Source organism: Coturnix japonica, chromosome 4, assembly GCF_054131305.1.
Source record: "Coturnix japonica strain WE chromosome 4, WE-NBRP24, whole genome shotgun sequence".
In the NCBI taxonomy this organism is placed as follows: Eukaryota; Metazoa; Chordata; class Aves; order Galliformes; family Phasianidae; genus Coturnix; species Coturnix japonica.
This window is the reverse complement of record NC_140666.1, coordinates 71362171-71388046: the sequence shown is the minus strand read 5'-3', so window position 1 is coordinate 71388046 and position 25876 is coordinate 71362171. Positions and strand designations below refer to the sequence as shown.

At 38.2% G+C, this 25876-nt stretch overlaps 1 protein-coding gene across 16 annotated transcripts in view; it reads left to right on the top strand.

Moving 5' to 3' along the window:
• Nucleotides 1-25876, top strand: part of TBC1D1 (TBC1 domain family member 1) — an 89658-nt gene that overhangs the window by 49125 nt on the left and 14657 nt on the right. For 5 of the 16 annotated variants that reach the window (XM_015862490.3, XM_032444613.2, XM_085545585.1 and 2 more), the window contains 11 exons: nt 577-668; nt 2076-2186; nt 4415-4543; nt 5930-6019; nt 7090-7379; nt 8862-8990; nt 11265-11384; nt 12511-12650; nt 20849-21034; nt 23004-23165; nt 24576-24734. In XM_015862490.3, coding sequence (XP_015717976.1) covers nt 577-668; nt 2076-2186; nt 4415-4543; nt 5930-6019; nt 7090-7379; nt 8862-8990; nt 11265-11384; nt 12511-12650; nt 20849-21034; nt 23004-23165; nt 24576-24734 — 1608 coding nt within the window. The remainder of the gene's footprint in view (nt 1-576; nt 669-2075; nt 2187-4414; nt 4544-5929; nt 6020-7089; nt 7380-8861; nt 8991-11264; nt 11385-12510; nt 12651-20848; nt 21035-23003; nt 23166-24575; nt 24735-25876) is intronic. The other 11 variants (XM_015862491.3, XM_085545579.1, XM_085545580.1 and 8 more) reach the window with 5 other exon arrangements.

Sequence of the window (25876 nt, the reverse complement as noted above, 5' to 3'; positions counted from 1 at the left end):
GTGGTTTGCTGTTCTTCCACGGACAATAAAAGGAAGAAACTTAACCCAGGATGAGAGCAGGAAAATAAATAATCTGAATGGGAAAGTAGTCGGGTTTAGGCTGTCAGTAAATATTCTCAGCAAGAAACAAATAACTTCTTTGCTGATATGCAGTAAGTTTGCTCTTTTTCAGAGGAGTCTTAAGGCTTACAAATTGGAGAAATCTGATGGAAAATATGTTTATACAGCAACCAAAATCCAGGCAGTTACTGAATAAAAACAGCAGCAAAATAGTCTATGAAAGTGCTTTAGGTTGTGAGTTAATTTTGTTTTGTGAGGTGATGGAACCTTCTAGACCAGCTGAGAGTGTAATCCTGGTCTGTGCTCAATAAATCTTGTTGCAAGGAGTTCACGTCCCTCATTTAAAGTCATCTTCAGTAGAAGCTTTAGATTAACCTACCATTCTTTTTCATTACTGTTTATGAAATTGCTGCAAAGGGTCAGCTCAAAAAAAAATTGGTAATTATGGGCTTTAGCTTTCATTGTATACATATTTCTGCAATTGTTTATTTCTACCAATTTTTTTCCTCTTATTAGGGCTACACCCTTCTAAGACTAAACTAGAACTACAAAAGCATCTAACAACACTAAATAGCCAGGAGCAGGCTTCTGTTTTTGAAGAGGTTAAGGTAAGCTATTATGTAAAGGTTGAAAATTATTTGGGTTTTTTTTGAGAAGTATTCATTGGATTTATATCATAAACTATCGATTAACTTGGGCTTTATGTTTTGTATCATTTTTGATATATTTTCTACCTTGAAACTGTCTCATATTTCTTCTTTTTATTCTTCTCATATGTTAAGTTTTCACTGAGGGGAAACCGCATGTGTTTGTTTTTTTTAGTGAGTCAAGGCAGTAACCCGTGCTTTGAGAATCTTCAACTTTGAGAATGACCAAAACAAATTACTATAACATTCTCAGATCAGAAAATGTCCTGCATAAAAGTTAACCAACATCTTAATACTCGTTCAACTAACTGAATATTTAAGATGGATGATGAACATTAAAAGCAATGCCACTGGGCATGTTGCATTAGATTATGAAACTTCAAACTTTTTTAATACTGTTTCCTGTTTGTTTTGAGTCATTCCAGTCTCCGTCTTTGTTTCCATGTGGCAATTTTTCATCCAGTACCAAATTTGGAAGTTGCTCTATGGAGTGACTCAATTTGTTTGTATATAGCAGCAAGCAGGCACTGTTGCCTTCTTAGTAGTCTGTACATGTTTTAAGGATCTTGTTAATGCTTCTTGTAAGACTCTGCAAGCAATGAACTTGGTTAAACCAATGGTAAAATATCTCTCCTGCATATCTTTTTTCATTGCTCTTTTGAATTGGAGCAAATGAAATTTTGTTCATAGAGCTTCGTATGTTTTAACCAGGATACATATTTTTTTAATAATTGTCTTTCTAAGGGCGATATTTATTAATCTTTGGCTTTTCTGGCATTAGCTCCCTTATACTGCATCTTTTGCATTTCCTCAATAGGCTTTAAACCAAACTTGGAAAACTACGTTTATATGATTAAATTCTATAATTGTTTTGGATGCTTTTTTATGCATTATTTCATATTTAAGTAAAGTGCAGAAGAGACTGATATGTTCACCTTGTACAGCCCTGCACATTAATTTTTAAGACACCTGTCCTTTCCCAAGAACAAAATTTCTGGTGAGAAAGATTACTAGAAGCATCGTGCTTAACAGCATGACATACTTTAAGTATGCTGCAACTCGGGACTACTTTTGTTTTTTAATGGACAAAAAAATACACTGAAGTTATTTGCATGTAGCAGTTTCATACTTTTTATTACTGGCCTTTAGATTTCACACAATATCACTCGTTTCCAACGTGTGGTTGAAATGTTTCTCTGGCTGTATTACTGCTTTTCTTGGGACACTGCTGTCCTCTTGTGGACTGAGACGGTAGCACTACTTTAAACTTGTATTTACGTACTGACAGTGAGAAAGTGAAAGGGGTGAGGCGTTTGCTGATCGTTTTATGAATGTGTATGACTGTGCTTGTGGTGTTTTTAATTAAAGAAATTGAGACCAAGAGATGATCAAAAAGAGAATGAGCTGATTATCTCTATTTTGAGAAACATGTATGAAGAAAAGCAGAAGGACCACGTTCACATTGGGGAAGGAAAACAAGTAAGTAACCATTCAGTTTTAGCTCATGTAAAAAAAAAGCCAAAAAAAAAACCAAATTCCATTCCTACGTCTTTCCAAAGGCAAACTTGGTATTTTGGTGCTTCAAACTGTTGGCAGTGTTGAACACTGGTTTTCCTTACAGCTAGTGTGAAATGCTGAAGTTAGACATATATTGCATGTTTTGAGTTGTCTAATAGAGCTTGGTTCTGGACATAGGAGAAAGAGATGCAAGCTAGGTTGGCCAATAATTTTCTTGGTTCTTTCTTCTCATTTCAGTGATAATTCTGTCAGAAAATATATAATAAACCAGTAATTGCTCTTACCTGATCTGTGGCTTTTGCCATTTCCTTGACTGTGTGTGTGAGCCAATACCACAACACAACATTGGGCATGATCCTTGCTAAGAACTGTTATGTTGACTCAATAGCTAAAAGTTATTTCTTGTGTGTAAACTACCATTTGAAGTGACCTCAAAGAGGAATACCTGAAAAGCAATGCTGCAGAATCAACAGGAAAGATCATGGAGTTGCAGGGATTGGAAGGGACCTCAGAAGGTCAAGTCAAACCCTTCCTGCTAAAGCAGGGGAAGTGGCAAGTCTTCATTTACTATTCATTTAGTTTGTTAATCTCTTATTTTATGGTTTAGTTACTTACTGAACAAACACTTCAGTTCTCTGTTTTTTTGGCTTGGACTTCTCAGTGGAAATATATTTTTATGGAGAAAACAAAACAACACAGTGGTGTAGTTTTGGTATGACAAGAAGAAACATTGCATGGTGTTCTTAATCATCGTATCTGAAATATCCGTCTTTGAAATAATACGTAATATTAAATAGTTGTCCGTTGTGAATGGTTTGGAAGTAAAGATATATAAAGCAAGGTATCTTAATATATATTCAATGTTTTTTGAAAATTCTGAAGGCCTGCTGCAGTTCGTTTGCTCAGCTTCTGAAGCCAAAAGTGGCTAATCTGACACTTGCAAAGATGCCAAGGCTGTAAGAACAGAGTTGACTTGCCCTTAGTCCCTCATTTTTCTTAGTATAACATCCTATATTTACTCTGCTAATTTATCTCCAGACATGTGTGACAGCAGATACTTCTGAACGTGTGCTCTGTCAATGTTACTTGTCTCAGCGGTCATTAGCCCATGGCTTGCTGTTGTCCCTGTTTTCTTCTTTTCTGTATAACTATTCACTTTCATACTTCTCCCTCTACGGTATGTTGGTGATGTTTGTTTATACCTTTTATAATTAAATCAGGAGAGGAAAAAAACAAGTGATACTAACATATGGGTCTTTTTAAACAAAAATGACCTTCAAAATAAATGTGGTTTTTTTTTTTTTGTAAGAACATAAAAGCAGGCAGCATCTGTCTAGCCCTTTGAGCTTAAGGTGAGTAAAAAAGAAAAGAAAATGCTAAGTCAAATTTTGTAGTACTGCAGTTGGGAAGCTTTAGAATTGTATGTGGTCAGAACTATTTAGTGATGCAAGTGTCTCATAGCTGTTCAGTACTGATAGTTACATAGATTGAGCAATCATATCTTGGAAGTTAAGACCAGGTAGAGAAGGTTACAGTGCCTGACAGCCTCAAAATGAACCCCAAAAATAACAGTGGAAATTGTGCTGCAGGTAATAGGCTTTGATGCTAGTATTGACACTGTAGTGTCATTTCTTTTAATTTGGTACTGTAATCCACACAAGCACTGGAAAGGGACTTAAATGTTTCTTTAAAAATCAAAAACCTGACTGTTAGGTTTAAAATTGAAGGGTTCCTACTATTGAAATGTTAGAAGAGTTAGATTATACATCTTTGTGGCATTTATGAAGTCTGATATTTTGATGATGAAGATACTTGAGAGTTCTTACGAAGCGTATCTTGGCTGAAGGAAAGTAATTCCTTGAGAAATCTCCAATCTGTTACGCTTGAACTTTAGAACTTACACAACTGTACTTTGGCATTAAAGAAAATTTGTCAACGCAGCCATAAATTCTTACTGAAACAGCGATTCCTCTGAAGCACGTTACTACACTCCAAAAATGTTACTCAAAGAAATTTTCTAGGGTAGTTTGATGAGCTTCAGTGTAAGTATCAGTAGAGGAAAACATATGAAAAACCCGGGACAGTAGGAGGAAAGAATTGATACATGTTACAGAAGTCTTCATATTTTTCACTGAGATACTGCTCCACACTGTTTTGCGTTTCACATTTATGTTTTTAAACACTTACAGACTTCACAACCGTCTGCTGAGAACGCTGCAAATGAAGTGCCCAGCAGTGCTCCAAGATTCAGATTAGATATGTTGAAGAACAAGGCAAAAAGATCTCTGACAGAGTCATTTGAAAGTATTTTATCACGTGTGAGTATCCTCATGTTTATTGCCTCTGATCATAATTTTGTTGTTTTATTTATTCAAATAGTAGATACACCAGATTTTCTATCCTTTCAGACTGTAGCTAAGTGGCTTATAAAGACAGAGTACAAAAAATACACAAGAAAATAAAAGTAATTACAGATGTTCACTTCTAATTATATAGAAGGAAATTACTAGGGAACTGACTAAGCATTCCTAACAAGACAGTGTTTATTAATAATGACAGAACTCCTGAATACGGAGGCATCTGACCTTTTAAATGTCCTGGTTTTGACTGGGATAGAGTTCATTTTCTTCATAGTGACTGGTTTAGTGCATGTTTTGGATTTGGGAGAAAAACAGCGGTGATAACGCAGTGATGTTTTAGTTGTTGCTGAGCTGTGCTTACAGTAGGTCAGGCTCTTGCACTGCTCTGTCAGTAGGAGGCTGGGGCTGTACACAGAGCTGAGAGGGAACAGAATCAAGACAGATGACCCATACTGGCCAAAAGGATATTCCATACTACATGGTGCCATGTTGACAATAAAACTTGGGGAGTTGGCCAGGAGGCTGCTGTTGACTGGGGCCTGGCTGGGCCTTGGCTGGCAGGTGGCACACTGATTGAATGGTGCATCACTTGTATTGCGTATTCTTCTAGTTATAATTATTTTCCCTTCCTTTTCTATGCTATTAGATTGTCTTAATTTCAACCCACAAGTTTTACTGTTTTTCCCAATTGTCTGCTCCATCTCACTGGGGGGGTGGGGGGGAGGGGAGTGCTAAGCCACAACAGCCAGAGGCTATTTGAAAGCAAGAAATGTTAAGAACCTCAGAAGACGCTAAGAGTATGCAGGCATTTGGACAAGATCACATCAGGTAAAACTCTTCATGAACAGTGTTGGCTGTACCTGTTAGTGGGAACAATTTGAACTCCCTTGTAATAGTCATCCCCAAGAAAGGGATCATAAGCAAATGGTTGAAAGTATCTGCTAATTACTCAACAGTAGCTGTGAAAATAGATCTGATGTCAGATTTGAGTAGCGTTTCAGCCTTCAGAATAACTTCTCATTCAAATATTCTTTGTTCTGCACCTCCTTTCAAAGCAAATACAGTGCAAAGTAGGTGCTTTAATAGTGGTTATAGTAGGTATGTGCAATATGTGATTATATTTGCATATGATGCATGTAGTTGCTTATGATAATTCCCTAATTGAATAGGCATCATTAAAAATGTCAGTAACTGTCCTGAATGAAGCCTCTGTCTTTCACAGAGGCAGAGACTATTGCTAGGAATTTGGGAAAATGAAAGCTACAGATTCTGTGCTCTGAAAAATCTGTTTTTGTATGCCCCATGCATTATAAGCTTAATTGTTGGTGTGCTTTGTTTCTACAGGGCAGTAAAGCCAGAGGTCCTCTCGACAGTTCTAGTGGATCTGTGGATCTGGAGACCTCTGTGTCCAGCACTGCAAACAGTGCAAATAAAGTGAGTAAAGCCTGCGGTGCATGTATATAGTGAGAAACTTCTGTTAATATACATAAAACTAGTCAGATGTGAAATCCAGTTGCCAACTGATCATATAACTGCTCTGTTCTAACATCTTGCATTTTGTTTGGATTATGTTTGGGGAGTAGACAAACTAATTGTGTGCAAAGGGAAATAAACCTGAGAGCATCTAATCAGAATGATAAAAGCATTATCACCTAGTACAGTCTAGGTACATCCTCGTCTTCCTAACTGTAAGAGTCCTGCTGCTGCTTGCTGATCCATTAGGGTATGTCTTTATCCCTGTGTTGAGATGAAGATGTGCTCACTGCTGTCAGCCCCTTGGATCAACCACTGTCTTCCCTTCTACTTTCCCAGCTTGAAACAAATTTTTCTGTTAGTTAGGATTTGTAAGTTGGTTACTCAAATCACTTTTCGTGTTTAAAATACGTTTAATATGTTTAAATCCTCTGAGGAATAACTTGAACGAACTAATCTCCCGGTTTACTCTGGTAACAGAAATTCAGATTAAGTAATAGCAGTCAGATGCCAGCACAGTGGTAATGTGTACAGTGCCGTTGTCTACAGAGTTTTACTAAATTCTGTACTGTTGAACAAGTTGCTTCTCATACTTAGTCTGTATTTCTGATCTACAGAAGTTTCAAGCTTTGGGTCTTTCTTTGTGTTCCTTGTATAATAAAACATAAAATAAAATAAATAAAATATAATAAAACAGTGTGCCTGGGGTTCCATTTGAATTACAAATTTATTGTACTAAAATATATTATATATTGTATATATGGGTCTTATCATGCAAATATGAACTAAAATATTATATAACATCTGAGTCTTGCAAAACAAATTTGATTACCATGCTCTTGACCCTAATCTGATTAGTTTCAGCCATGAAAGTACCTACCATGAATGCAGGATTATATTCTTAGGCAATATAAAACTAAACCAAGAAGTGGAGTAATTTCCCTTTTTATATGGCTAGAAAGCTTTTAGTCTGAGCAAAATGTTGTGAACAAATAGCAACATGTTGATAACCTTATATTTTGTTCTTCTAGGAGCCACCATTGTCTGAAAGGGAGATAGACAGAGTTTCTACACTTCCTCCAGAGAATGCTGCCAAGACCAGTGGATCAGTGGGTGATCTCTCTGGTGACCCAGATGGTTTTGCTATTGATCATTCTGTAATGTTACCTCAACAAAGCTTTCGAAGGCGAGCAAACACACTGAGTCATTTACCATCAGAAAGCCGGGAGTCTCTGGTACCTGCTGAAACATCACCATCTGTTCCCCAGAGGAAACTTATGAGGTATCACTCAGTGAGCACAGAAACTCCTCACAAGAGAAAGTAAGACTTACTAAAAGCAGGCTGTGCTTTCATTTGTTGAGGGCATGTTTGGGGTGATGATTAAGTACCAGATACGTCCTCCTAGTGGATAAGAAACGTGTATTGCAGCAGTGTGTCATTTAAGTGGTTTGTAGGTACCTTGTTTGAAACGTAGAGTTTCCGCTGGGGAGAAATGAAACGTGAGATGTGCATTTCCACACTTGGTGTCACAAAGCTAAGCGTAAGGACAACGTAGGATTGCTCCTAAGACATTAGATTATATTTTTAGAAGCAACGTTCAGTAATTTTGATTGTTCATCTGTTGAATATTACGTTTACCTTATATGTCTGTAGAGAAAAAATGCTGTAGCATTTCTGACGCTGCAGATCTTACAGTTTGGTGAATTTATGTATAATTTTAAAGTAATACACAAACTTGACATAAACTGACGTAACTGTTGACAGATGCGAAACTCCGTTGCAGCATTTCAATGAGCCTATGTAAATTTTACTTGCAAAAACAAGCTACTACTGTTAATGCTAATATTCTTCAAGCTGTCCTCCTTCGTAAGCCTGCCTCTGCATTTTCAAAGTCTTTGAACATTATGGCAGCTTTCTTTCCTCCCTTTATCAGGCTTTTTCCAATTACTATGGAAACGCTTCTGTCTGTAGGCTTCTGTTTCACTGCCAAAACCGCTCGTTTATACAAGTTAGGCAGTATAAAATCTGTACATGTTCCAACTCATTTTTCCCTGCAGGAGGCAGAGCAGCGTAAGAACGTGCCTGGAATAGGTGATGACAGCAAAGAAACGTTAAATTATACCATTTAACAGGAAATATAACCTAGGTTGCCTTTTTGTCCCTTTTTTGAACCTTTTTAATTCTTAAATACGGGAACACGTTTGTAGTGCAGTGTAGAACTTGTGCTGTTGGTCTGTCACCTTCATGAAAGTTGCCCTCACGTTTGTTGCTGCTTGTTCAGACAGTTTCTGTCCTTAATTCAGGAATGCAGTTAAAAATTGAGTGTATTTTAAATTTCCTTGGTTATTGCAATTAGGGCTTGACTGTGTAATTTTTTACTAAGACCCAAGTGTGCCTGCACCTTCACATAATTTAACCTAGAAAGAAATCACTGGTTACATACCCTTCATAGGGAACACACAGAACAGGACTTAAAAGACCTGTACATTGAACAAGTCTCGTATGTTTTATGAGTGTTTTTTCAATAGCTTACACCAGTAGATAAGTTGTTTTTAAACTCAATGTTGTCGATTGGTTAAAATGTTCAGCCTCTTGCAGTTATAGCATTAACTGTGAAAACTACCTGAAATGGCTGATTTGTGTTTGATGGGTTACTTCCAAGGGTTAGAGAAGACATTTCACTTATTTTTTCTTCCCGGTTTCCTCTCTTACTGTGTTTTGTTCTTTCTGTTACCTCAACTCCATTCCTCTGGTTGGAATCCCACCATACGGTTTGAATGCATCTGTCGGCGAACCTAAAAGTTCTTCTGGTCAACTTGCACGTTCTCCTACTCTAGCTCGTCTTAATCCCTCGGCCTCTTCACCCAACTTTCTTAAATATCTAAGGCATAATTCAAGTGGAGAACAAAGTGGGCATTTTGCACAAAAGAGGTGAGATAGCACCTGTTCATAGTTTGGGGTAGGGTTTGTTTTACCATGCTATAAATATGAAGCTCTGTAGTGTAATTTAAATTATTTAGTGAAAATTTAAGGTGGTAGATTTTTATGGTAGGAGGAACTCAGCTGCTTTGCTACTGGATGTAGCTCTGATACTTGCATAATTTTTTGTTTTAATACAGGAAATTCTTTCAGACCCATGGCATTCTTTGGAGCTGGTTGCTCCAAAGCAGCTTCTTGTTATGCAGCAGACAGCAGCCCTGCCTAAATTGTGCCAATGATCAGTTGCCAAGAACCTGAGATTCAGCTCGCTCTGTCTCTCCTGAATCATTCAGTTCTGTTTTGTTTTGTTCGTGACAACACAGAAATACATTAATATTCTTTTAATATTCTTTTCTGCCTGACATTTAAAGGCAAATTAACTAAGTTAACTAAATTGAACAAAAAATGGCTGGACTGTGAAGAACCAATTGAGGGGAAAGAAAAAGGCAGAAATGAGCTCATGTGTTTGTCTTGTTTAATTTGTCATGGTTACACTCAGTAGTACCAAATGATAATTCTCCGTGCCTTGTTTCTTAGAACAAAAATGTGCATAGAGAACATTGAGGAAAACACATGAACTTTTTGTTTCCCTAGGATCCTGAAATAAGGAGCTGCCTAAAAATCTTAACCATGCAACCCCTTCAAGTTAAACTGCTTATTTTAGCTCAAAGAGTTAATGAGGCTGAATGGCCTTGGAAGCACTGTCAGCACTTCTGGCCAGCAAATTTTACTGCTTTTTGTTTTGGGGTGTTGTTGTTGTTGTTTGTTTTTCTGGAAGGTATAGGTTTCCTCTTCTCCTGAGGTGACAACTCTTCTGATACAGGGAAAGTACTGAACCCAGAGCTTCATTTCACCAGTCTCTTCATTCGTATTTGCTGAGCACTATCTAGTGTCCCTCTTAATTTAGCTTCACTTCAGAAGTATGACATAATTCAAAGGAGGAAATGTGTTTTCATTGTGTTTACAATGTGTAACATTTCAGTGTTACCTTTACTTTGCATTTAACCAGGTCTGAACGCTGTACTGTCTCTTACTTGAATCCTGAAAGTTAAATTCTCCAAAGCAGATTCTTCTAAAGTAGATTAGGAGATACGTTCTGTACATACAGCAGCACCTTCTCCTTCCCTTTTCCTATTGTTCAGTGATATACTGTAGTGAACTTCTAAGCAACCAGACTGAGAACTGAAATTGATGGGGATATCAAATAAGTTAATGAGTTTAAATTGAATGAAGTCAAACTGCCCAGGCTGACTGCATTTCTCTATGTGAAATCACCATGTAATTGCAATTGATTGACAATGAAATTGTAAGTGAAACTTGTTTACAGGGTACACTACACTAAGGCAAGGATGTTCCTCATGCTCAGTACCAGCTACTAAAGAACTGCTTCATTTTATATCTTTAGGAGGCAGAATTAAATGCCATCCAAATACAATATTATGGTTTATCAGAAACTCTTTTTACTGAAATTCTGTTGGCCAAGAGTAAATTCTTGCATTAGGTATTTTTGTGTACTCTTCTCACCAAGCCAAGTAATTTTCCACTGAGTTGTTCTCATGTCCTTCTACTAACCAGCTTCTGAGTACGCCAGGAGGTCACTATTTTACAAGACAGAGCAGAATCAGTAATTGTGCTGTATCAGAAGACAGCTGATGAAGTTTGATTAGTGCTCCTGTCTGTTGCATAAGTAAAGCTGCAATCCTAAATAAACCATCAGCTAGAAAGCTCAGCTTTTTGTTTAAATGTTCCAAGCTTATCTGAATAATAGCCTGTTACTGCTATTCAAACGGTTCTTTGCCAAAGTCTTGGATTTAATTTGCCAGCACAAGGATTATCAGAGCCAGCTTTTCCTTACCTTTTCCTCCAACCTTAGGCAATCATTGAAATTGATATTTAGGTAATTTTCCAATTATGAAGTTGGTATTAGTTCTTAATAGGTTAAAGGAACTTAATTGAAATGTGAACCAAGAATCCTGTGATATAACAAAGAGTAACGTTTACTCGTAGCATATTTATTTATGTTTTAACATTTTAGTTTGCCCAAACAAATAAGTATTTCAAAGTAGCGCTTTGTTAGTGGTTTTAGTTTTGACTTTGGTTTCCTTGATATTTATGCCTTCAGGATTTAGCTGCTGTCTGTTTGAAACTTAGCAGTATGTGTTATTTTGATTCTGTGGATTTATACTTCCTTGTTCTAAACTCTACTTTTCCCAACTGCACTCTCAGCATCTCCTACCGTACTGCCTTAAGGAAAAAGCTTCATTCTTCCTCTTCTGTGCCAAATTTCTTAAAATTTCTGGCTCCTGTAGATGAAAATAACACCTCAGACTTTAGGAGCACAACAAGGTAGGGCTTCTCTCTTTAATCCCAGAGGTAAAACTGTATTATTCAAAGGTTTCTTTGTTTGAAGTATTTGAAATGCTTCCCACACTTGCAAAACCTGACTTGTGCAACAGTTCACTTGCATGTATTCTGCATGTGATTACTGTCAAAAAAGATGGAGCTATCCGAGACTCCTCTCTTGCAGTGTTTGCAGACTTTATCCATTTCAGTGTTGTGACAGTCACACAGCTTGCATCTCTTCACTTGTGATTATTCCTGCAATAGGGCTCCACTAGCAGTTTTTAGTGTAGAGAACGTACGTGGCTCACCCTAAGCAATATCAGCCTGCTTAGTGTGGGAGGAGATGGTCTATAAAATGCTATTCTGAGTTACCAGAGCTGTTTGATTTACCACTCTCAACTCAAAGACTGATGTAATCACTTAAAAATGGGATTTTCAATAGGGAGACAGCATTGCTATACATTTTTCTTCCATTTAAAAATCGGAATAAAAACTTCAGCTGCGTAGTTTGTGTATTCCATCAAGGGAGTAACAGCCAGGGTCCATGGATGCCATTCCCAAATTTGTTGCTTATTTCACATGGTGACTTAGGAACACAAAGGTTGAAGTTTCTGCTCTAATTTTGTGTTCTGAAGGAGTGTACTACATATCTGACTAACAGAAGGCTAGAAGTTGAATTGGTGTTTGTAAAACTCCTTAAGGTTTGCTGATAAAAGGCATCAGCAGCACTCCATCTCCTACAAATAACTGCTACTTCTTGCGGATGGTATAATAATGCTGACAGCAGAATGGTAACAGTACTTTGACATGCACCATTGAGTATCTTTAATGCAGTGAGTTTAATGCACCGCCAGAAAGAAAGTTGAAAAAGAAATGAAACAATAGAAAGCAGGTTGCACAGAGCTGCAAACCCCTTCTGGTGAACTTGAGTGATGTTTGCAGTCTCGTGTAAGCCTGCTGCTACCAAGCAGGTTTCACCCACCAAACACTTGCAGCTTGACACAGCATGTGCACAGCACACCGCACTTCTTAGCAGATGGTTCTTATTATGCTCACTGAACTCTACGTTGCTGTTTCTGGCAGATCTGAGTAACCTACTCACAAGCCATTCTGTGTTCTGCAATTTTAGTGACTACGAATCCAAACACAGCCAGCAGGCTGCTGGCGCTGACAGCCCTGTAAGGACACGACGACATTCTTGGAGACAGCAGATATTCCTGCGGGTGGCCACTCCCCAGAAAGCATGTGATTCTCCCAGTCGGTACGATGGTAAGTCTGTATTGGATTCCGTGAATGTTGTTTAGTGGGTATAAATTGTGAACTGTGGCCCATTTTATCTACTGTGTGGGCACGCTTGCCCAGTGCTGTTTGTACTGGCTTTGTGGTTTCCCTCTTCTGGCTTATCCACTGTACCTTTTTTATTTCTTGAATATCTGTAGCTGTAAAGAAACACAGACCAGGGAAAAAAATCACTGCACATGAGCATGCAGGTTCATCATTTTACACATCTCACCTTATGTGAGCTTGGCACATGCCACATCACACACTGGGATCAAAAGTGCCCCATAGAACTTTTTGGCTTCAGATAATAGTTTCTGACTCGCTGGAACTTCAGTTTCACTGCTGGAGCTCTGCATGCTCTGTCTTCTGCCTGATCTCTATGGCCACAGTGTAGGGGTCACAAGGAACCTGAGGGAACAATACACTGTAATAAACATAGTAATGAAATACTGTTTGAAAAGGCTGGGAAAGCTGTCAGGTTAACAGTTATTGAAACATTATTCTTGCATCTTAAGAAGAGACCTTGATGAACTGAACGCTGCACGTAACAAAAGTGTTTCTGTCATTAATGAGTTGCTTGCAGTGTATTTGGACTTAATGTGGCATAAGCTGTATATAGGCACAGATACCTCCCTCAAATGTAGTATACTTCAAAGCTCAAGAGCCTGTCATCTCAAAAGCCTGTCATCTTCATCTCAAGAGCCTGTCAGCAGGTGAAAATGCTCTCCTATGCTTCAAGGTGCAGGAAGGGGATATTCAGCCTCAGCTGTTCTGTGAAGCTAATAGTTTTTGCGAATTTGGAACGTCTTTCTTTAACTGAAAGCAAACTTATTAGTTTTTGAAAGCCACAAAATGTTTTCTTATTAAATAGGGAAAAACAAACCTACCCCAAACACAAAGCTGCCCGTCCAGACATTTGCTTTGAGACATAATAGTTGCAAGATACAATTTTAACAACCTGGATAAGCAGCAAAGTTGGAGAAATATGCATGGCAAAAAAGGAAAACAGGAAGTGTTATTAATTTGGGGAGCAATTTAAAGTAACTGGTCTTTTTATTCGCTCTTGTTTTCCTTATCTGTTTTTGTTCCAATGTACGTATTCAGTTTATGAGCAGAGGGAGAAAACTCAGACTTTTTCTTAGCAAGTATTAGGTTTTCCTGTTTGGATTTTTGTGAATCTCTTGGAACATTTTTGGCAGTGAAGGATGCTGAGTGATGATCAATTCTCTGTAGCCTTTAAGAGTGATCTTACCTTGGCACTCACTATCACAGTTAACTTAGTAGCGTCTGTAGCTCCATAGAAAATATACCTAGCTATTGTTCACCAGCTTGTTCCTTTTTCTTTTATTCACTCAAGGAGAAGCAACATATACAGCAGATCTGATTGGTTTGATTAGAGTTAACTGTAGTTGATTTTGCATATTTTAAATTGTTTTTAAGGCTTCCTTGCTCACTCTAGGCTGATCTCCTTTGGAAACAGACTTGATGAAAACAGCTGACATATAACAAAAAGATTGATTTCAGCCAAACTGGATGAAGAACAAAGAGGTGCTTACAATGAACTTGAGAGATGTCTAGCGTCCTGAGTACCCACGTGAAGTTTGCTGCACCAAGTCCTACTCCAGACCCTTTCTTCTTAAGGAAGTGTTCATTAATAGTTTGAATGCTAGTTGAGCTAAACTACTGTCTCTTGTAGCTTAGCTGGAGGGAAATGTTTGCTAGCTGTGCTTGCCTGGCTGCCTTGTCTTGCATGAGGCAAAGTACAAACTGTTTTCTAGATGCCAATATTTAAATGTACTTCTTGCCTTATGCTTGAAGGAGGCTATCAGAATCAGTGGAGTTGAAAACAATACAGTAGATATACCAAAGTGCCCTTTTCCATGCCAGTTTTGACTCCTGCCTTGCCTGATGGTCAGATTCAATCCAGCCCCATTCAGACAAGGTGTGTACTCTTGAGACAATGAGAAACTGTTACTTCTGGTTCCTAAAGGAGCAGTGTCCCATGTGCACCTCCTTCCTCTTGCCACCTCCTGCTTGTGGGTGCTGAAAACTCACAGCTGTGTTCTGCCCCCTGCCACTTTCCCAAGACAGTACTGAAGCTGAAGGGTCCACAGTGATTTATGATGAAGCACCACAGGAGGAGCTTTATGCAGTTTGCTGTCTGGCTGGGAAGCTTGTTGCTGTATCTCAATCACTGGTGAGCTTGAAGAGGCTGACCTACGGTATAGGAAATTTGAAAGAGTTTTCTGCATACGTGAAATGACCTGTAGAGATTTTTATTGCTTTTCAGCAATAATTCAGATCAATACAATGGGAAAGGCGTTACCAGCAAAGGTGTGCTGATGAGAAGACTGGCACAATAGATAGGTGCTATAAAAGAAGGGAAGAAGATTGCTTGTATCAGAAGATTTTAGGTTCACAGGGGAAAGCTTCACCAAGGAGGGATCTCCAAACAGAGATTCTTCCCCAGTGGCAGTCAGCCCTTAAACAAGGTCTGAGAGAACTGCAGCCAGGCTTCATCCTTTCTGGAAACACAGCTGAATTGCCTTCACCTCTGCTCCTAGGGCTGACCTGGTCCCTTCCACAGGTACTAAATCAGTGGTTTAGGCCACGACTCAACAGTTCCCTTACAACCTGGCAGCTGGAAATCTGCAGGGTTGAAACAGTTGTTTTAATGTAGTGAGCTATTGTGCAACATCTTCTACTGCTGTTGACCCCTTCTTGTGCTCCATTGCTCCTCTTTTATTCTTTTTGGCTATGTCAGGAGGGTGATTTGGTTTGCTTTCCTTTTTATTTTAATATTTGCTTGAATTGAGGCATGGCAAAATTAACACTCAGCCATCCACTTATAGTTGGAAAAAGGTCTAAAATACATTTTCAGAATAGTAATGTTTCTGTTGATTAAAATTTTTCTTCAGTACCTTCCAAAAAATGTGGTTTATGGAAAGTTGCTGAGTATGGAGCCCAGGCTGGGCTGGAGAATGAGGAGCTGAGGAGCTGTGCTGCTGTGGGCAGTGTGAAGCACTTGGGGGCAGCGTTTCACTCACTGTCAGATTAAGGCAAGCTCTGCATCTTGCACTCTGGTATTTCTTTATTTGTATCCTGTGGAACTGGGACAGAGAAAAGGAGAAGCGTAGCTTGCTAACAAAATCGATTGCATCTGTGACAGTACCATATTTCTTTTGAAAAGAGACTCTGATCAGCCTCTTTTTCTAAATTATTTTCACCTCTTTTCTGTATTTAAATTCCCTATTGCTCTCCTGCTCATTGTCTTAAACATTTCAAATTATACATTTATATCTCCTTGCCTTGCTTGAACACAGATATTCATACTTGCATGGAGTCCTTCTAACAAATTACATCCTGTGGCTAGGCAAATTGTAGAGGTCGTTTAGGTTGGAAAAGACCTTCAAGACCATCAACTCCAATTGCCGACCTGACCTACCAAATCCTGTCTTTAAACTGCATCTTTAAAGCATCAGTAAAAACTGATGTTAACCAACTGTACTGAATTACACAAATATTCAAGAATTCCTCATTTGGCCATTCCTTGAAGTTACGTGTGAGAGTAGAAGAACTTGCTTGTTCTTGTAATTCTACATCTGAAGTTTTTTTAGTAACAAAAGGATCTGGTCATGCCACTTGAATGATTGTGAGCATTCTCTTTGTTTATTGACCTGAAATTTCTGATGTTCAAAATGAAACAAAGAAAAAGAGTCTAGGGCAGAAAATTCCACGATTACGTGGAATTATTCCATGCATGTTCACACTGTATCTTGTCAGGCTTATTAAGTCCTTGAGAGAGTGTGTGGTTAGTAAGCAGCACATTCAGAAAGCCACGTGTAGAACTCCATAGTGAAATGGGCTCTAATGCATTTTGTTTGAGCCTCTTCTCTATTGATTTCTTATAAAAATAAAACTACGCCTGAAGTAAAGCATTTTTCCATGTGAAGTGTTCCACCTTCTAAGCAAAAACAAGATGACAGGGTTTATCTTTGATATTTGAAGTTGGTTATGTACCAAGTACTTCTGAAGGAATGTTTTTTTGTCTCTTGTATTGTTTTTGACTTCTTGTGGTTCCTCTTAGCAGGTTTTCTTCCCCCCACACCCCCAATTTTTGCAAAGCCTTGTTTGAGACTGAGATTGGTTGAATAAGAAAGAGTCAATTGAAGTTATTCTACTCAATTAGAAATTACTTTTCATAAAAATAATGTTTAAGACAATATTTTGATTAATTGTGGCTGGAATACTTTAATGCCCTCCTAACAGGAGGAGAACACGTTCATTTATATTTGTTGTGGCGCTGGAGCTAATGGAATTTCCTGTTCATATCACTACCCAAGTAATCAAATATTGGCTATTTTAATGACTCCTGCAGTCATTCACCAGCTTTTTATTTATGAACTTTGCTTAATGTGTACTCCTTGTCAGCAGTACGTTTTGATGGTGTCTTATGATCTTTTCCACTTTGTTTTGTGTATAGTTTTTTGCATGATAGTTTTGTGTAATAAATGTGTCGGTCCTTTTGGAGTGTAGGGATACTTATGACTGAAGCCATCACACAATGCCAAAGAGCTGGGTACAAATAAATGGATCTGTATAAATGCCATCTCAGTTTGTTCTTTCTTGAGTGTGAGAGGAGGTGGGAGCATCCTAACAGTACCAGTCTGAGGTACCTGTGCATGTGCTAGTTCATTTAGACACTTTCATGATCATTGAGGGGCGTAACTTATTTGAAAAGAGTACAGGTCAGATGTGGAATAGGAGTCAACAAATGCTGTTGAGATTGGCAGATGAAGAGGGAAGTAGTCTTTCAGCATGTGCTTATGTGCTGAAATCCTCCTGAAGTGTATTTATTAATCTCACAAGCTAAAAACCATGTGCAGGTTTCAAAACACGTGGCACTTTGCTTCAGAGGAATGTGTGCTCCCAGCTATGTTCAGTTACGTTCAGTTCAGTTGTTCTACTACCTTTGCTTTTCCTGCTTTCTGCCAGATCACTTGTATATATTACTGAAATACTTGGTTTCTTGTTACAGTATATCTGCTCCAGTCTGTTCAGGACATGAAGGTTGCATGGCGTATTTGTCAGTCACTCTGTTATGTATTCCTGGACATGGATTAGTGTTGACTTACCAAATGTCTGTTATTATACTTTGCTTTAAGGGGTTACCTGAACATTCAGTCTCCCCACCTTTGCCAGTCAAACAGCTGACGTAACTCTGCAAACTTACCAAGCTACCTGAGCCGTTAAGCAGGTTTATTTTGGTTTCTGTACATCCTGGTACATGCCAGTATGGTGGTGGGAAGAAAAGCAGGTTGTGAATGTGTTGCATTTTATCAGCGTAGACTTTAGACTTTCTGTTAAATGTCCGTAAGAGAAAAGGGGGGAAGAAGATAAAAAAAAAAAAAAGAAAAAAAAAAAAAAAAAAGAAAAAGATAGAAAAGGAGCTGCCATTTGAAAGTCAAAACCAAGCTTAGAACTCTTCCATGGAGGAATTAGAGGTAGGATTGACAATGATAATAGTTCAGCCTATAGAATGTTATAACCTTTCTGCTGTCTTTTTTGTTTTTGTTTTCGCTTTTATAGCCTTAACCTCTGTGAGCTACATTTCTTTTATTATCTTGAGTTTTCAGTAATAGATGAGAATCTTCATCCTAAATAGTAGGAGGGCTGTGCTCCCAATGGTCTGTAGTAATGCAACTGTTGCCACGATAAGGTTTGATTGCTGAAGGGCTAGAACTGAATGACGCAACCTGTGAAGTAGGAGATGAGCCTTTAAGTTGGTCCTTGAAGACCATTCAACAAAATTTGCATTGAGAAATTAGGTGTACGCTAAGAACAAGAAAAACAAAGTCTTCATTTCATGTCTTTGGCAGCCTATTTTTTTTTATTTTTTGTAGGTGGTTATCCATAAGATGACTCTGCAAGTAGTCTGGTACCTTCTGACATTTACATGCATGTACAGGTACTTAAAACCGGAATGCATGTTTGACTCTAAAAGACCGATAAATCCCTGGTAGGATGAGTTAATGGGAAGAGATTCATTTCCCCCAAGATGTGTGTGCATCTTATATTAACTAGCCTGAAAATGTAACAAGAAGTGAATAGATAATAGCATACAGTGGATAAGATAACAGCAAACAGTGGATAAGGATGTTGCTACCTCTATCACATCTATATCACTGGGGCAAAACATACCATATACAGTCATTGTAGAAAAGAATGTGCAGGACATTGCTGGTAGTACACTGTGTACTTCAAAAGCAAGAATCAAATCAGAATAAGTTTCCTTTAATTGCCAGCACAATTTGAGTGACTGTTCCTTCTCTACCTGCTCACTTACCTAAACCTCTTCTATAGTTGCAAATCTTTGTCTTGGGGGTGTCTTTTCATTTACCTATGAAAAACATAATCAAAGGTTTCCCAGTTTATGTTAAATGATCTGATGCAATTTCTTCATTGTATTGATATTTTTAATAACCAACTGTATTTCTGAGTGCATCTGTGTCAGAATTTCCTACTTTGTAAAACATTGCCATGTAAACTGTAGGATATTTGTCACTTGCTTAATTTACTATCCCATGAAGTTCATTGTACTCTGAAATGCTGTAGATACCCAAAGCCTGGATCTCCACAATTTTATCCAAAATCTAAGTTTGTAAACTTTTAAATTGTGCCTATTAGCCAAAGAGGTTGCATTTCTTTTTATAAGTAATTGAATTTTGTGGTAACACAAAGATAAGTGTTGTATAACAAGACAGGTGGTGTTTGGATCCACCCTATTCCTCTCTGACTCTTCAAGAGGAAAAGACTGACAGTGGCAAAACAGAAAAGCAGAAACCAACAGCTGTGAACATTCCATGTTTAGCTGTCTGAGTTCAGTTGTGCCTTTGAACATGAGAAATGAATAACTGCATATGAACTGTGTGAGTCGGCACAAGGCGGCTTTCTGAGCAGGATATAAAGGGGTAAAAACCTTCCTGTTTTGTTTGTAGAGATACAATGTTTTGCATGTATATTGTGTTCAGTGTGAAATGTATTGCCATGCTAGACAATGATAAAGAAATTTATAATGGAGCTACCATACAAAATAATTGTTGCAAGGATATGAACAGATGTACTTCCTCTTGTTTTGGCAGTCTGGGCAATGGGATTTTAGTTACCTGGATTTTAGAACATTTTCTTGGATGTGGTAGGGAGATACCCCTCAGACATTCAGTTTGGCTGAGAAAGAAGCACTGTGTCTATGTTACCATTTGGAGTTGAGTAGAAAGAAGTGGGGGGGCTTCTGACCATTCATCTTAAAGGTGGCAAATAAAGTAGTTTTTCTCCTAAATTTAGACTATCGAGTCTTCAGAGAATCTGTATAAAATAATGATAACATGAAGTGACTATAGCAGGTGTTAAGAAAGCAAAGTACAGGAACTTATGCTTCATATGTTGATGACTTGATGAAAAAACAAAATTCATTCCCTGAAAAGAAATGCTTTGTCAGTTTGCATTAAGGTTTATTTAACTGTCCTTTTCAGTCTTTTTAGAATTACCTCGCATACCTGACAAAAAGAATCGTTTTGTAGTAGATCAGTTGAAGCCAGAAGAAAAAGTGCACAAAGTTACAATGTGATTAAAAATGAGAAACAAGAGCATAGGTATCTTAGTTGTTTGTCTCCCTTCCTGTATGTTTACTTTAAGAGCAGGTAATTATCCCATTGTATGGCCTTAGTTGGTGTGTTTGTGTAGCTATGGGTGTGGGGTTTCTTTGTCAAATATAGTTTAGAGACAGTTTTTTAAATTGAGTTCTATTTAGTGTGATATGCTACTTGAACCAGGCTGTTTCAACCGTAGGTTACATTTTCTGCAGTTTTTTCAGATGTGCCTTTTCTCTTTTAGGTCTGTCCTTGTAATGCTGTAATTAGTAAGCTGTGTACTTTGCAGTTTTTATCAGGTTATTGGGTTGTTTGTCCAAGGTTAGGCTTTCTTATGCAGAAGAATCTGTAAGTCTGCTTGAGACTGTCATTTGAGAAACCATGCTTTGGTAGGTATTGCTGCCTTCTATATATGTATGTGTACGAGTGTATGTGTGATATGTATATATAGATATATATGCAATCTTTAGAGATGTGTCCCTTTGTTCACCCATTCATGAAGTCTAAGTAGTTCATAAAAACTTCTCTCTTTCCAAGATTACACTGAGCTGGGAGAACTTCCACCCAGATCTCCTTTGGAACCAGTGTGTGAAGATGGCCCCTTTGGTCCAGTGAAGGAAGAAAGAAAACGGACATCCCGTGAGCTTCGTGAACTGTGGAAGAAAGCCATTATTCAGCAAATACTGCTCCTCAGAATGGAGAAAGAAAACCAGAAGTTACAAGGTTGGTGAAGCTCTTCATTGTGTGCTACTGAAGTACAAGGTTTTGCATTGTGGCCTTCCCAGCATTTGAGCCAAACCTTAGTGAAGTGTTTTAGACATATAAAATTGAAAAAGTTCAGCAGTATCTTCTTCAGCTTTCATTACAAATGGCAATGATTTACTTTTCTTTTTTTTCTTAGCACTTACCCTTTTAATTTGTTTACTGCATCTTAATTGCTACTCTTTTTAGTTTGACAGTGGTCGAAGTACTGCTGTCTGGTGTGTGGAAGTGATGATAAGGAATTTAATGCAATCACTGTCGTGAACTGAATTACTTTTACACTTGCATCTATAAGCCTTTTTTTAAGTATTGATCACTGCAAAGTTCTGCTTAGCCAGTTTTGAAGTTCTTAAGGATCTGTCTGTGGACTTCAGCCTGTTGGTGCGTGCAGGAGTACAGGCACCGTGCAAGCAAGCTTTGTATGCAGTAGTAATAACTTAGATTAGTCAAATGTAATAATTAGGAGTGTGTGAAACTTGGAGTGGTTCTTAACCCATTTTTTTTCCTGTGGCCAAATGCATCTCTGCAACAAGTCTTATCATGGTGGCACGTTTGACATTTAAATTCAAAAGGGAGCTCATTAAGAACATTGGATTTATTGTAGAGCTGCATACAGAATCACCAGTGATTGTCTCTGAGAGCTGCTCCTTGTGAATGAGGAGGATAGTAATGTTTGTTCGGCTTATTCTGGAAGTTCAGGAAGGGAGTAGTCACCTGGATCCCCCGAGGGTGGGGAAGTGGCATGAAAATGGCAATTCTTATTTGGCTTTGTGTAAATTTGGAGACGGATTGTTTTCCACAAAGAACAAATATGTAGAGAAAGGTTCCGGCAGAGCGAGAAGTTTGATGTACCAACTATAAAATACTTTTTTAAACTGAGGCTGAGACTTCTAGCTGTAAGAAGGAAATGCTTTCTTTGGATGTTGCATATAGTTTCCCAAAGCATTTACCTGCCTGTAAGCTATTTGCTGCTGGTAGTATAGCTGTCCTATCTGGGTCCTGATATCTGGAGGACCCTTGATTACCTGAATTTCCTACAAACTCCAAAGGTGTCAGGCACATTAATATATTTTATACATAATTGCTGTTACAGCAAAACATTTCCATGCAAGCCAAATACACAGTGGTAAATGCCATGAAAAACGTTTGGAGAGAGAAAGAGATACTGAGGGCAGTGATTTGTATAACCCCTTCGATTTAGAGCAGGATATCAGAAATGGCATTTTATCGTGTTGTTCTGTGCTGTGCATTTTTATGGGATTTTGTGTTTGGAAACACATTTCCTTTGTTTTATACATCTATACTCCTGAAGTTTTTTAAAAGTTCTTTTGTCTTCAGGTTGTCTGAATCTACCACTACTGGTCAAGTTCTTGGCAACTGCAAGACACTGATACCCATTCAAACTTCAATAAGTTTAATCAGATGCTCTGATTTTTTTATTTCTTTATTTGTTTCCTGCCCATTTGCAAAACTATCAGAAATTGACTAAGATGAACATGTCTGAAGCTAGCCAGTGAATGAATGAGGCTAGCATTGGCAAACATGGAGGCCCCAGGTGTGCAGTGGGCACTTTGGTGTAAGGAACCTGTCCTAGGTAGCTGCTGAATGAACAGTGCATCAAACGAAACATTACTTGCAAAACAGATTATTGTGCTGCAGTGAGCTCTGTGAGCTGATGAGCTGTAAGCAGTTTCATTGCTTCATTTAACTTGTCAAACGCTGTTAATGCACGTAGTTGTATGTAACACCGTAACAAACAAACAAAAACCTAAACACCAACCTGCAGCACAACCACACCAATTTTGACAATTAAGAGGCCTCAGTTTTAGGTAGATTGTACAGTAGTTGTTTGGTGAAGTTCTAAGTAAATTAATCAATTTTACAAGTATTAAACAAAGTTAATCAGTGCACTTACGATATTGTTTTCCAGCCTCAGAAAATAATTTGCAGAACAGACGTCTCAAGCTTGACTATGAAGAAATCACACCGTGCTTGAAAGAGGTAACCTTGATTTGGGAAAAAATGTTGAGTACACCTGGAAGGTCAAAGATTAAATTTGATGCGGAAAAAATACACTCTGCTGTTGGGCAAGGTAAGCACTGTTTGTTATTTTGTGTTCTTGAAATGCATGCAAACTGAAAAGAAATAGGGTGACTTCTTAACCTCTCCTGCTAAACAGGTTCTTACTAGAGATGTTTCTCGAGCTGATGACTGCACAAGTAATAATATTCAGTATCTTCATGGCTACACATGTGCATGTTGTTATGCACTGTTCCCTTGAAACATTAGCTGCGCTTGTATTACTGGTGTTAATAGACTGGGTACTGGTTGTTGTTGTCGTTGCTGTTTTAGTGAAAACTTTTCTTACATGAGAGTTGCAGAGTACCTCTGTGCATTACAATAGTTGCAACCCAATTTTGTAAATAGAAGTTCTAAATAAAGAAGTAGGCCTAAATACTGCCAAATACATGACTGTGTAAAGAGTTGAAGAAAGCTGTCTGCGCTGATAGCTGTGAATCCTCTGTTCCAGCTGAGGTAGTACATGTACATACAAACAGTGGATGTTGCTGTCTCTCTAGAACTGCTTTTTACCACAGCTCATAGCTCATGTGGCTTCACAGCCATAGTTATTCTTCATTTCAAGGCCAGGTTGGATGGGGCCCTGGGCAACCTGAACTAGTGAATGTGGAGGTTTGGTGGCCCTGCCAGGCAGGGGGGTTGGAACTACATGATGCTTGAGGTCCCTTCCAACCCAGGTCATTCTGTGATTTCATATAGATAGAGGGGTCTGTCCAGTTGATAAGTGAACAGGAGAAAAATTTGGTTTCTGTTGATAGTTTGATGATTCTGGCCTGTGTTGGTGTTCTAACCAGCACTTTAAAAACTTGGAGTGATGCAACATAAATAAGTAGACAAATCCCTCACCCATGGCTTTTAATGCTACTAGCATCTCTATATCCTAACTGTAGCAAAACCATGTTTTTAGTGCCAAGTATTGTCAAATTTCATATATAAGAAAAAATCAAAAATGCATTTAAATTCAATTTAACAAGTTCTATTTTAGATGAAAATTGTTAAAAATAACTAGAGTAAGCAATGCAGATAGGCAGAATGTGTGCCTCCTAACTTCCTAATATTTACTGCCAACAGCAGTGTCAGTGTTTTATTGAGAAAATGTTAATTGCTTCTCCTGCAAAGCTTTATCATGTGCTTTAGCATGGAAAATGGGCGATGAGCTTTTCAGAGAGCAATACTACGGTTTTTGCTGCCTCCTTTAGTTGTTCTAGGCTGGATACAAGTGCTAACCTAAAACTTCAGGCAGCTTCAGTTTGTGAAGGAAGTACAAGAACAACAGTAGTTTGATCTATGGTCTTCTGGAGGCAGCAGATAGGGATCTAGCAGATAGGGATCTGCTTGCTTGAGTTCCTCAATCCTGTTAGCACAGCGGTAGCTGAACCCTCAGTATGAGTGGCAATTACAACTTTAATGACTTTCTTCTCAGGAGTACCACGTCACCACCGTGGGGAGATCTGGAAGTTTCTAGCAGAGCAATATCATCTTAAACATCAGTTTCCAAATAAACAACAACCAAAGGACACACCTTATAAAGAACTCCTTAAACAACTAACTTCCCAGCAACATGCAATACTTATTGACCTAGGTAAGTACAGCTTGGGGGGCGGATTCTGATTTCTGGAAGACAATTAAATAAAATAAGGTAATGTATTAGAATACTCTCACCATTTAATAATAGGTTGTTGGTAAGAATTGCTTTTAGTCTGATCTAAATGAGAACTATTACTTGATGCCAATAGGAAAATGTAAAGGGGCCTTTTCAACATGTGGTAATTAGAGGCTGGATCTGCATTGCAGATATTGATGGTGAACTCCACAGATTAGTGGAACAGAAATTCTCAGTAAGTCAGTATTTAAGTGCAGATTGTTGAATAACAGGTGCTATTCGTTTGTGATACCCAGCATTTACTGTCTCTCTTAAATACCCTTGCTTGAAAGAACACAGACGTTTAATTTTTTTTTGTGAGTAGATGATAGTAGCTGGTATTTTTACTTGTATTAAAACAATTAAGAACAGCTCAAAAGCTCTTTCTAAGGCAGTTCTCAGCAAGGTGTTCCCACTGCCTAACTTCAAGCAGCAACTTGCTCCTAATTTAGGGCAGTGAGCTGGTCTATGGAGGCACACAGGCTGTTCTCCACTGAGTGTAGTAGAGAGTGATTAGGAACCAAGGCTTTTTAATTTCAAGTGTCTTGTAGGTGGGCTTCAAGCAGATCTATGCCCCCAAGCAGCAGACTGCACATGGCTGCTCCTCAACTGCGCTAAGAATTCTGTGAACTCTTCTGCAGTCATTAAGGGATTTCTTAAGTGACAGTAATTGTTCAGAATTATGCAGTTGTTGACTCATGTTCACATGTCTAACCTTTACCTTTGCAAAAGTATTTGTTCTTGAAAGAAACTCAACTGATGCAAGTTAGTAACACCTCACTGGTGTATGGCTGAATTGGATGTTTTTACAGCTAATCCATAGGTTATCCATTTGAACATATGGTCATGGAGATGCGTGTGTATGCATATAGATAGATAAATACTGTTCTCCTTTGGATATTTCAATTCAGTTTATTGGCTTGGAAACCAAAACAACAAAAAAAACAAGCATTTTTCCATGAGGATTCCACCACTCGCATGTGAGATTCTGTGGTCTGCTGTGTTCGTAACACTCATTCAAATTAAAGGAATGAAATAATTTTTTCTTCAAGAACATGATAGAGTTAACAAAGCCTTGCATT